The sequence below is a fragment of the Anarhichas minor genome, unplaced genomic scaffold (assembly GCF_050575085.1).
Source record: "Anarhichas minor isolate MPS153535 unplaced genomic scaffold, ASM5057508v1 ptg000195l, whole genome shotgun sequence".
NCBI lineage: Eukaryota > Metazoa > Chordata > Actinopteri > Perciformes > Anarhichadidae > Anarhichas > Anarhichas minor.
Window position 1 is genome coordinate 30,001 of NW_027466641.1, and position 12,784 is coordinate 42,784.

The following is a 12,784-nucleotide window of genomic DNA, read 5'->3' on the forward strand; positions in this document are numbered from 1 at the left end:
CTCGCCTGCGTGGGATGAGCTGCATGTTTTTCCCTGAGTGTGTGTGTGTGTGTGTGTGTGTGTGTGTCTTGGGTGGGATCTCGTTTGAAGTTTTGTTTGCGCTGCTGTGGCCCCCCAAATGGAAAAGTTTTGGCGCTCCCTTCCTCATCACCCCCCCACCCCACCCTCCATGTCCATTACCAACACACACACACACACACACACACACACACGCGCTGGGAGTCGGGATGATTTGCCGGTTCCGCTGCAGTGCCACTCTGCTTCCAATTTTAGCTTCATTCAGACACAGACAGCATTTCCTTCCTCTGTCTTCAACCCCAGGAAGAGACGGGAGGAGGAGGAGAGGGGGGGGGGGGGGGGGGGGGGGGGGGTTAGGTTCATAATCCTCTCTCACACAAACTGATAACTGAGTTACACTTTCTGGAGAAAAAAAAGTCGTAAACACTCCAAAGGGAATGTGAGAAGTTAATTTGCTTTCACTGAGAGAGAGAGTTGTCTGAACAATTATCCAACGTCTACAAACAGGTTTCATTTACGGGAACATGTGGATTTAAAGGAAAATATTCACCAGCTGACGTTCGTTGTTGATGTCTGAAAGCATCAGGATTCGTTTTATTCTTTTATTTTAAAAGCCATTCGTTAGAAAATCTCTGAATTCTTAATGGACACAGAACACTTTTATACGAGACACGAGTCGAGTTCAGAGTCTCCAATCTCAGAGTGACTCATTCTCAATCAGACTTTGTGGTTTTTATGGACAGAAAAAAAGAAAAGACGAATGAGAAATCACTTAAATTCATTTTCCGAGAAGGGAAACATAATTTCTTATTGCGTCTGATGATAATCATCAAACAAATGAATAACATAAAGAGTAAAAAGGCTGGGTTCTGGTAGTTGTTGCCGGGCAAATGACCACAATATGTTCATCATTTTGTTGAAGTGATTATTTGTTGTTGTGAATGAATGCAGGTTTTTATTCCCTGATTGTTTCCCAAATTAGTTTTTTGTAAATAGTAGACAGGACAAACTGCTTCCCGTCCGTTTCCAAGTGTGTGTGTGTGTGTGTGTGTGTGTGTGTGTGTGTGTGTGTGTGTGTGACGGCAGCATTAGTCAGACCCCCCCCCCACTGAGTCACCCCACATAATAATCAGAGCTCTTCCTCTCATCTTGCTCTCCTTCTTCATCAGCTTTTATCACCTTTTGTCCTTTTCCTTTATTTTCCTCTTTTTCTTTCTGATCTTTTCCTCCCACATCTACTTTTCTTTTCTTACCTGACTTATCTTTTTTTCCCACTTAGTCCTCTGTCATTGCTTTTATCTTTGTCATCCTCTCTGTCTCTCTCCTGTCCTTCCTTTCCCCCCTTTCTCTTCTCACCTTTCTTTTTTCTTTCTTTGCCTCAGTTTGTTCTTCTTCCTTCCTTCTTTCTCTCTCCTTATTTTCCTTCTTCCCTCAGATCTCTCTTCCTCCATCCTCAGTCTTTCTGCATGTTTACATAAAGGAGATAAAAAATTTAAAATCTCTCTTTTTTTCCTCTCTTGTCCTCATTTCTTGCAACCAGGCGACCTCTCATAGCTCGGCCATGTTGACCAGTGAGGGGGCGCACGCCATGGAGGAGGACGACGACACGCACCACGGAGCCAAGATGGCCTCCACCGCCACCACCAGCTCCGGCTCGGACCGACCGGAGACGGCGGCGGCAGACGTGCACATGGAGATGGAGGAGGCGGACATGACCCGATGGACGGAGGCAGAGTTCGAGGAGAAATGCACGTACATGGTCAAAGACACGGCGTGGGAGGCGGGGCCAGACGGAGACTCCGTGACGACAACCAGGGCCGGGGCATCGCTGCCCCGGAACCTGGCCTTCAAACACCCGGCTGACAGCAAGGAGGTCAGAATCAGAAACACACACACAACCCGACAGACACTCAGGCAGAGAAAGCCATCTGCTCAGAGCTCGTGAGTCAGATCCCGGTCATGTAATGGAGAGGGGTCGTGTCTCGCCATAAAACTACGCGTACACATTACAGAGACGAATCTGTGTGTGTGAGTGAGTGGGTGTGTGAAACACCTTGAGCAGGAGTTTACACACACAAACACACACACACACACACACACACACACTGTAAATATAGTTGTGTGAACACTGCGACTTCATCGGCTCGTATCCTTACATGCACTGATGACGGCTTTATCACAAGTGTGTGTGTGCGTGTGTTTCAAATCTCATAGACGTCGTGTCGTGTCATTAAACTAGCTGCAGTACCGTTGCCTGCTGGCAGGGAGCGCAGTTCAACATCTCGACGGACAAAACGCATCAAACGGCTTCTGTTTGCTGAGGTTAACGAGGTTATAATGTCAACTTTGACCCCTCAGATTATTCTTCTTTAAAGAATAATGTGATTCAGGTTGTCTAGAAACCCCGAAGGTTCAGGGAAGATCTTTTGGAAGCCAGACACATCAGCTGATGATAATCAATAACTGCAGGTGAAGACAAATCTGATCAACACGTCTCTTTTCCTCTGTAAATCTTTCTCAACTAACCAAATAGCAAACCTTGTGACTTTAAAGTATAACGTTTTAATTATTGATCGAGCTGGAGGTGAAAAAGTCAAAATGTCAAAGCGTCAAAGGTTGAAACTGAGGTTAGATAACGGTGAAGTATTGCACAGAACCAAAATGACTCTCTGGTAACGTGAACAAAAACAGAATGTTTAGCAACTGAAACTTAAGACAAGTAGCTGCAAATTTGCATTTTCCATCAGCGCTAATTATTAATTATTATCATGCTCGTTTCCAGGTTCATGGTTGTATTTGGGGTTTCTACTGAAACATGTTAACATGCTTTAATTCTCAGAAAAGTCTTTATTTCTCACATAGTGTCTGTGTGAACCCCTCCTGTTAAAGGCACAGTTTTAACGCTTTCACACTTGCTTTATAATTAAAAAAAGACATAGATATCTCACTTTCTACAATATGGGATCCTTTAAATAACAACATCAGAACACAACTTTTTATAAGTGCTCAATTCAGAAAACAAATAAATGATCAAGAGCGTGAGAAAGCTTTGTCGTTTGCTGTCCATGACACAGATGTTAAGGTACAGATGTTAAGGTCTGCACACACAGCGGTGGATCTTTGCCGTGTTTGTCAAGGCAGTTGGAATCCGGGGAGACAAAAAGTGCATGACTGCAGGTCAAAGAGTCGGGAACTTTCGGCAATTTTGACACCTTGTGAGTTTGATCACATAGATTTTCTCGTCAGCGGCTTATCAACGGGAAACTGAGGCAAGAACCTGAGAGAGAAGCTGATTTGCTGATCAGCTAATATTTATCTGGAGGACGGGAGTTTGTCACTCTGATGACAGACGATTGTGTATTTGGGTCAAAGAAACATTTTAAAAGTATGTCAATAAGTTCAGGAAAAAAACAGGGAAAGAGGGGATTTCCCATTCCACTTTAGGGTTTTGGGAAAGACGTCTGTTTGCGTGGGTCATGCATGAAGACAATTGTGTGTGTGTGTGTTTGAACCCGATGTCTAGTCGCCACATAATCCCTTTCTTTTCTCTTCCTCCTCCTCCTTCCATTTTTCTTTTGTTCTTTGATTGAATCAGACAAGAAACAAAAGTTTTCTTTTATCTGGATGTTTCTGAAGTGGCAGAGTTTTGTTTTGATGTGGCGACGAGCGGAGGTGCGTCGAGAGATTTGAAAAGAGATTTTACAGTTTTTTTCTGTAACCTCACACTCCGAGTGAACCGAAGTGTGAGGTTCATTAATTATCTCCATGTGTTGACAGCTGCTTGGTCGTGTTTGTGCAAACAATAAGACTTAATCAGACTTAATGACACATATCACTGATGGATGTGCACGATGGCGTAAAAAAAACACACACACACTTAAACACTCCGTAACTACGGCAAGTATAATCCTTGCATCTCAACAAGTTATAATCTGTCGTTTTTAAGATATTGAAAGGGAGTTGATGAGTAACATTTTTTGCACAACATATTCAGGCTTGACACACACGCACAACAACACACTTCAAAGAACTCTCCGATCTTTTGTGTAACCCGTCTGTGTGTGTGTGCGTGTGTCTTTGCGTGCAGGTGGTCGGCGTATGCAGCAGGGAGTACATCCCCAAAGGAACTCGCTTCGGTCCCCTGGTGGGAGAGATCTACACGGCCGACAGCGTCTCCAAAGACTCCAACCGCAAATACTTCTGGAGAGTGAGTCTCACACACACACACACACACACGCACACACACACACACAGAGACACACACGCTTCCTCAGAAGCCGGAGGGACCCCTTCCTGTGACGTCACACGCGTCTAAAGTCAGTCAGTGGAACAGGAAACTGGGCTCACTGTTTTTCTGTGTGTGTGTTCATGAGACAGAGACGCGGATGTGATGTCATACTGTGGTTCCTGTAAGTCCACACACACACACACACACACCGTTCGACAGAATACTCTCCATCACTACCAGTAACTGGCAGTGAGAGTACACACGCCTCCAAACCACCTACCTGACCACCGCCTACCTGTGTGTGTGACTTGCATGAAAAGAAAGAGACACTATGCTCCAAACCACAGCCAGACACTAAATCTGAAAGGTGTTCCATTCATGCTCATATCGCACTTTCTCACACACACACACACACACACACACACACACACACACACACACACACACACAAACTGAGAGCCGAGAGAAAACGAGAGATCGAGGGGGAGTGAAAGAGAGGGGGAGGAGAGGTAGAAGATGAGTTGGTCCTTCCTTTCCCTTTTCAATATAAAAGAGGATCTCCTCCACCGCGACACTCTTGTCTGAGGGAGACGAAGATGAAGAGAGCGACATGGTGAGGAAGAAAGGGACGGAGGGACGGATGAATAATAAATAAGACATTTGGACAGTTTGTTACCTCCTACTTTGTATTTTCTAGTTACTTTTTTATTTGCTGTCGTTATTTAGTCAAAATTTTAGTTTTTCGGACATTTTCTTGATTATTAAATTAGTTCTTTAATTATTTACACATTTATTTTGTGAGTTTTTGCTTCTCATTTACATATCTGCATTCTCAGCTACTTACTAATGAACACATTTAGTCACTGGGTTATTTGAAGAGTTCTGAGTTACTTTCTCCGTTCTTTAGTTGTTGTTAGTTGGTAATTAGTTAGTTGAACGTTGTCGGCGAAGCGTCGTGAGGAGGAAGTGAATGAAGGGGAAAAAATACAATGATTTACATAAAACTCATCAAAAAAAGATACTTGTAGTGGCTAAAACTTCTACCCCATCAGAATGATCAGAAACAGGAGAAACACTTTAATAATAATAATAAAAATGATCCACAATAATAATCAAAAATAAATCCCAAAAATGTAATCTAAAACGTATATTTCTTCTTCCTCCAGATCTACGAGGACCGGGAGTTCCACCACTTCGTCGACGGTCTAGATGAGAGCCGCTCTAACTGGATGCGCTACGTGAACCCGGCCCACTCAGCGGCCGAGCAGAACATCGCGGCGTGCCAGAATGGCATGGAGATCTACTTCTACACGGTGAAGCCCGTCCCCGCCGGCGCCGAGCTGCTCGTCTGGTACTGCCACGACTTCGCCCGACGTCTCCACTACCCGCCGTCCGGAGAGCTGATGATGCAGACAATCAGTAAGTCCACAAGTTGTTTTTTATCTTTTTATAAATCAATAAAAAGAGCAACAAGCTGACTTTTATTGTGAAAGAACAGGCTGTTTTTATTAAATGCCTGATTCTGAGCTGCTGTTAGAAAATATATCGATGTAGGTGTGTGTGTGTGTGTGTGTTGAGTGTCTCCTGTCGCCGCTCTTAAAGTCTCACGGTGTTTGAGTGTAGCTGTGTCTCCTTCCTCTCTGAACGTTGGCCTGTCATTATCTCACACACACACCCACACGAGTACAAGACCAACAACCTTTCATCTCTGTCAGTGCCATCGTTGTATTGTGTGTGTGTGTGTGTGTGTGTGTGTGTGTGTGTGTGTGTGTGTGTGTGTGTGTGTGTGTGTGTGTGTGTGTGTGTGTGTGTGTGTGTGTGTGTGTGTCAGTGACAGTGTAATTACACAGACAGGGGGGATATGGCCCCTAATGCCACAGTCTTACACACTTAAACACCCACTTTTAACATGAAAGCTCACACTCGCATACAACCTCAATAAAGGGAGCAGAGACTGTGTGTGTGTGTGTGTGTCTTCCGTGACCTTTTTTATGAGTGAAAAAACATCTAAAAGTAAGCGTCAGATTTCTCCGTCCTCATAGAGAACTATACTTCTGACGCAGCGGATTCACTGCACTTTAGTGGAGCAGATCAAAGAGAGAGTGAGCGAGAGAGAGAGAGAGAGAGAGAGAGACAGAGAGAGAGAGAGAGAGTGGGCGCTCAGGGGTTTCCAGGTGTGACTGTGGGCTAATGGCAGTGTTACGCTGGTAGAGGAACCAGCAGACCCAGCCTGGGTGACTCCACTGCCCAGGGGATAAATGCGCATGACCTGGGGGGGAAAGAGGCAGGAGGTACCCTCTCCCCCCAAAAAAAATAAAAGCCTGAGTGTGTATACAGTATATGTGTTGTCTTTAATTAGCTGCCTCTGTCATTAAGCCCCACAGACTTCTGTTGACCTGCCAGTGACTTGAATACTGCTGTTTACCTGAAACACGTACCTGCACTTGCTCTGCAGAGCTTTAAGTTCTTCGTTTGTTTTTTGGGCTTCTGCTGAGCGTACGTTCCTCAAATGAGTACTGAATGGGACAGGAGTTTTTTAGCGTTTTTTTAGAGTCAGAAATAATGTCATCGGCTGAGTAAAACCAAGAAAAGACCACAATCCTTCTGACTAAGTAACGGTGAACCGAAACCCGGCTACAGGGGCGATAAGGTAAAAGGAGAGGAAGCTACTGATACGAATCCTCGTATTCAGGCTACTTGAAAATATGCAATCCGGTTATCTAAGTTGATTTAAGTTCTCGTTTCGTTCGATTTCAGCATATTTTTGTGTCGTTTTGTATCATATGGATGTGTCTCACTATTTCGTTCTGGCCTTTTCTTTGTAAATTAAACTCAGCAACATCCTGTATTTCAATCCCCGAGGAGTGCGACAACACGTCTACTGCGTGTTTATCTCTCTGGTTTTCGCTCTTTCCAGTGCAGTCATAGCAAAACCAGACGTGTGTGTGTGTGTGTGTGTGTGTGTGTGTGTGTGTGTGTGTGTGTGTGTGTGTGTGTTCAAAGACGCTCTGATCTGCTGACAAAAACACTCTCTCTTCTGTCACACACACACACGCAAGCATGACATGCCAACGCATTCACACCCACTCTTTTCATCTCAAACACATGCTAGCAAATACTGTGTGTGTGTGTGGAGGGGGATATATCTGCTGCTTGAAAAGACCAGAGAGAAGGTGGAGGAGGGCGTGCTGGAGGTAGAGTCGCGCCTCCCACCCCCTCTGTTGACTACTTGAACTTCCTGGCAGAGGGGCCGTGTTGACAGATTAATATCTCCAAGATGGCCGCCCTGTTTGTTTTCTAGAAAAAAGGGAAGGAGGGAAAAGGAGGAGGAGGAAGGCTAACTGATAACCTCAGTGTTTACACTCTGCCGCTAAACTACTGATGTAAGGGTCACCGACTGAGTGAGAGGGCGAATCGGGGAGGGAAGAGTCAAACAAATTTCATCAGTGCTGGCAGTCAGGATTAACTTTGACAAGCTCCATCTCTCTCTCTCACACACACACACACACACACACACACACACACACACACACACACACACACACACACACACACACACACTCCCCTCTGGGTGACCTCGTGGTAAAACGTTGACTGGGCAGTAAATGAGCTTACAGATAATAGACGGCGGCGTTTTAAGGGGCCATTTAACAGCCGAGATGTGCTGCTAGCTGACTAGCCAGGGCTTTTAGAGAGAGAGTGTGTGTGTGTGTCGTGAGAGCTCTCCTCCTAATCCACTCTTTCATCATGCGGAGGAGACAGTAGGTGTGAGTGACTGAGGAGGAAGCTCTCTAATCTGACCTCTGACCCGGAAACAATAGTGCATGGCGAGGAAAATCAGTAGAGTAGGAGCTTGATCAGAAGAGTGAGTGTGTGTGTGTGTGTGTGTGTTCGTTCACCAAAAGTGGAAGAGTCAACAAATCAGACAGAGGCCTTTGTCTGCATGCGCCTCTGTGTAACTTGTCACGAGGTGTGTGTGTGTGTGGGTGGAGGGCAGCTGGAGGCCAAGCAAGGATATCTTTAGCAGGAAACCTTCCATCAGCTCTGTGTGTCTGCCACCATCTTTGATTGTATCTTGATTTTATAGGCACACACTCACAGATACAAACACACACAACGCCTGAAGGCAGCTGTCACGCCTCACTTCCTGTCTTTTGCCCCCTCGTACCTCAAGCTCGTTCGTCAAATCTGTCACCTTAATTGACCCACTGAGTTACTTATGGTGCTCCTTAACCCTGTGACACACACACATACACACACACATCTTTGCTGAAGAAAGCTTCGTGACATGCAGAGCTTTTTTCTCTGTAGAGTTTTCATAGAAGTCATGGCTACTACTTTAAATGGCAAAACATTGGAGGCATGTATGAATTGGCCCCCAAAGGGGAACCAGGAGGACCGTATCTTGATCTGGTGAACTCCCACTGACCCCCCTTCTCTTGCTCTCTTTCTGTCCCTTCAGAGCAGTCTCTCAAGCAGCAGCAGGTGAGCAGCGAGGGGCGTGTGGTCTCCAGCCCGTCTCCTGTCGCGGTGACCCCCACACCGCCCAAGAGGGAACACAGCGTCCTCTCCATTCTCCGCGGCACCTCCTCCTCCTCCTCGTCCGTAAAGAGGGAGCCCAGCCGGCCGCTCCCCACCCGCCCGCGCTGCGCCGACAGCCCCGAGCAGCCCCTGTACCCCCGCGCCCTCTACCCGGCTCTCAGGCCCCACCCTCACATCCACGAAGACTTCCTTGGCCACACACCCGGCCAGCTTGGTTACCCCTTGACCCATTCCCCTGGCAACCAGTCCTCAGCCACACCCAGCCCGTCGGCGAGGAGCAGCCCGGACAGCAGCCCCCAGGGGAGCCCCTCGGGCCCGGCTTCTTTCTACCCCGCCAGACTGGGTTCGTACCCCGGTTACTCCCCGCCACCTACCCCCCTCTCCTCATCCTTCTACCCTCCAGGCGCCCCTTACTCACGCTACCTCCTTCCCCATCACTACCCTCTCCCTGGCGGCGGCATCCCCGCCGTAGGAGCAATCTTTCCCAGGATGTACCCCTTCTACAGCAGCCTCCTGCCCCCTCACGTGCCCCTCCTGCCCTCCGACACAGCCGGGAGGCGTTTCCTGATGCCTGACCACGTCCACCCTGCCTCCATCTCTGCCCAGAGAGATTTCCTCCTCCCCCGGCCCACCAGTGCCTTCCAGGCGGCCACCTCTCTGAAGGACAAAGCAGCGCCTCACCACCCTTACCCGGGGCACCCTCACCCACACAGACCCGCCCACGTCCCCTCCAGCGGCTCCCCGACGGCGGGCACAGCACCCCCCAACGAGCGGGTGCCCACCAAGCCTACCTCAGCCCTGCTGGGCAACGCCAGCGACCATTGCTCCGACGAGGAGGCCATCAACCTCAGCAAGGTGAAGCGCGGGCCGGGCTCAGCGGGCTACAAGGCGCTGCCGTACCCGCTGAAGAAACAGAACGGCAAAATCAAGTACGAGTGCAACGTGTGCAGCAAGACCTTCGGCCAGCTGTCGAACCTGAAGGTGAGGATCTGAACACCGCCGAGTCGTTCCGTGTTTGTCTTTCAACATTTCCATTGATGGAATGATAATAAGGCGGTAAATCAGTGAGGATGGTAGTGCAATCATTAGGCCGCAGAGCAGGTTTTACAGCACTTAAAAGAGCAAGGACTGCCATAAAAAGATAATATTGCTTTACCACTTTTATTTTGTTGGTTTGTTTGACGTTTACAATATCTGAATATGCCTAAGCAGATCTTCTTCTCTGTCATGCAGGTTCATCTTCGAGTCCACAGTGGAGAGAGGCCCTTCAAATGTCAGACCTGCAACAAAGGCTTCACGCAGCTGGCTCACCTGCAGAAACACTTCCTCGTCCACACTGGGGAGAAGCCACACGAATGCCAGGTGAGAAGCAATGCTGACGGGCGGATTTCCTGAACAGATGAGTTGATGAGCAACATTTAGTTTGTGGGTTGCTACAAGCCGCTGACAATATATTTTCGTCACTTCCAGGTTTGTCACAAGCGCTTCAGCAGCACCAGCAACCTGAAGACTCACCTGCGCCTCCACTCGGGGGAGAAGCCCTACCACTGCAAACTCTGCCCAGCCAAGTTCACCCAGTTCGTCCACCTCAAGCTGCACAAGCGCCTGCACTCCCGCGAGCGCCCGCAGAAATGCCCCCACTGCCACCGCCACTACATCCACCTGTGCAGCCTGCGGCTCCACCTGAAAGGCTACTGCCCGGCCGTCTCCGGCCAGTCCGCCTCGGAGGAGCTGCAGCACGCCAACGAGGAGATCGAGCGCTTCGACGTCAGCGAGCACGCCGAGCAGCTGGAGCAGCTGCAGGGAGGGGCGGAGGTGGAGGCCATGCTGGAGAAGCAGGTCTTGGGGTTGCTGTGGAGTGAGCCGGACCTCAAGTCCTCCCACTTCCACCCACACCACAAGGGCGGCGCCGCCGACCTTCTGTCCGCGGGTTACGGTGCATACGAGTCCCCGAATGAGACGTCGGTCATCAAGATGCGGCACAGCGGCACCGTCCTGTCGCTTTCCGCCAACGTCACCGTAAAGCAGGAGTCAGAGGATCACGCATAAGTGACAAAGACTTACACGATTTGCGGGCGGACTGGGTTGCCAGTAGCAGCAGCTGTAAATAGATAATTCTCTACCTGGTTGTCATCAGGAGTGACGTCATGATCACACCAGGTTTTCAACCTATCAGGGACTCGCGAACTCAGGGCTCAAGAGACACTGTCCCGTGACTACTTGGCGGTTTATTATACTTAGAGACAATCATCTACCCAGGATTTACCTTGGATGTAATTAATATAATGCTATTATCATTATTGTTGCTGTATTATTTGGTCTCTATTTTCAAATGTCTTTGTTTGATCAATTAGTTGTTATATAACCTCCTTAATTTATTACACTTTTTATTTGTTGTCTTCAAAAGCAATAAGTGGAAGGGATGGTTACACTGACGGGGTGAAATCAATGTAAAAGACTATTTTTCTGTGGATGTTATTTTTGTTTTTTTCTCTGATAGTCACTCTCTCTATGCCTGTATCCGTCCGTCCTGCGACCTCTGACCTATAGAACCAGGGTTGTCCACTCTTCAGGGGTTTATTTTCTATTTAAATTTAGAAACAAAAATAGCAGGTTTAAAAAAAAAAAAATTTAAAAAAAAGGGTTGAAAAACTCGCCAAAGTGCGGCACATAAATTTGTTAATTTAGCAAGAAGAGCTTTATTTGAACCGTGCTTGATAGCTTCCCTAAAGTATGTCTGCGTCCTTTTCTGATGCCTGAACTTAATTTAAAACAAAAAAGGGCATTTTTTTCTTTGTATATTTTTCACAACGGTTACCTCAGTGTGTGTGTGTGTGTGTGTGTGTGTGTGTGTGTGTGTGTGTGTGTGTGTGTGTGTGTGTGTGTGTGTGTGTGTGTGTGTGTGTGTGTGTGTGTGTGTGTGTGTGTGTGTGTGTGTGTGTGTGTGTGTGTGTGTGTGTGTGTGTGTGTGTTTAAAGGGACAGCTAAAGGTGGGAGCTTTCTATTTATTTGCGTTTTGCTACTTGAAGAAGAAACCAAAACTAAACTGGAGTGCAGCTCTTCACGTGGTCCAAAAGGAGCGGCACAGCCCGCACATGTAGCACATACTGGACCCCCCCCCCCCCCTTTTATTTCTCGTCACTCCTGTTTTTATTTTTCTACAACACTGTCAACGCCCAACGGGGAGGTGAACATCCTCCGATTTAGGGTTTCACACTTGACGCTAGTAACCAAAGTTCACGTAGCTTTAATTTTCACACCAAAAAATAAAACAGAAGAAAGGAAAATGAAAACAAGGGAAGAAGGACTAAAGGAATCAAAATGCTGAAGAAGAGAAGATGCGTGTGTATATATGATGAAGTGTTCACTCTTTCACTGTGGTCTCAGTTTGGTTTTTTTTATGTAGAGGTTTTGTTGTTTGTTAATATTTTCGGTTGAGAAGCAATGGCCCCTTCTTCAACCCCACCCGTCCGCCATCTTGTTGAACTGGCATACACCAAAGCACCTCGGCCTTCTTTTTTTATGCACTGGCCCCCCCTCCTCCTACTTTATAACTTCAGTACCGATGCTTGCACCATTTACACTGTGTACAATATCACTGAAACCGGTCATAACGGCATTAAGACTCAACTTAATGTCGCTAAAGCAACTGTGATTTTTCTGTAGCAGTTGTAACAACAACCTGAATCTGTAGCTCCTCTGTTTCATCTCATCCTCTCTCTCTAATGTTCGACCAAAGCGTCTCTTTCTCTGTTCGGAGCTTTAACTCCAGAGGACTGTCTCTGTTTACATTCTGGTTTACATAGTTATTTATGTGCAAAAATGTAAAAAAGAAAAAAAAAGTGTAAATTATGATATAAATGTTCACTGCTCTAATCTAAACCCTGTGGCTCTGTGTGTTCTTACATGTGTGAACGTATGTATGAAAGTCACCTCAGATAATTGAAGTGGAAGTGTACAGACATTATATATATATATATATATATATATATATAT

At 47.0% G+C, this 12,784-nt stretch overlaps 1 protein-coding gene across 1 annotated transcript in view; it reads left to right on the top strand.

Annotated features, from left to right (window-relative positions):
- LOC142944299 (PR domain zinc finger protein 1-like) overlaps positions 1 to 12,645 on the top strand; it is a 14,486-nt gene extending 1,841 nt beyond the window's left edge. The window contains exons 2-7 of the mRNA XM_076085615.1: positions 1,559 to 1,891; positions 4,106 to 4,225; positions 5,413 to 5,665; positions 8,709 to 9,769; positions 10,022 to 10,150; positions 10,259 to 12,645. Of these exons, the coding sequence (XP_075941730.1) occupies positions 1,559 to 1,891; positions 4,106 to 4,225; positions 5,413 to 5,665; positions 8,709 to 9,769; positions 10,022 to 10,150; positions 10,259 to 10,837 (2,475 nt within the window). The 3' untranslated portion in view covers positions 10,838 to 12,645. The remainder of the gene's footprint in view (positions 1 to 1,558; positions 1,892 to 4,105; positions 4,226 to 5,412; positions 5,666 to 8,708; positions 9,770 to 10,021; positions 10,151 to 10,258) is intronic.
- The last annotated feature ends 139 nt before the right edge of the window (positions 12,646 to 12,784 follow it).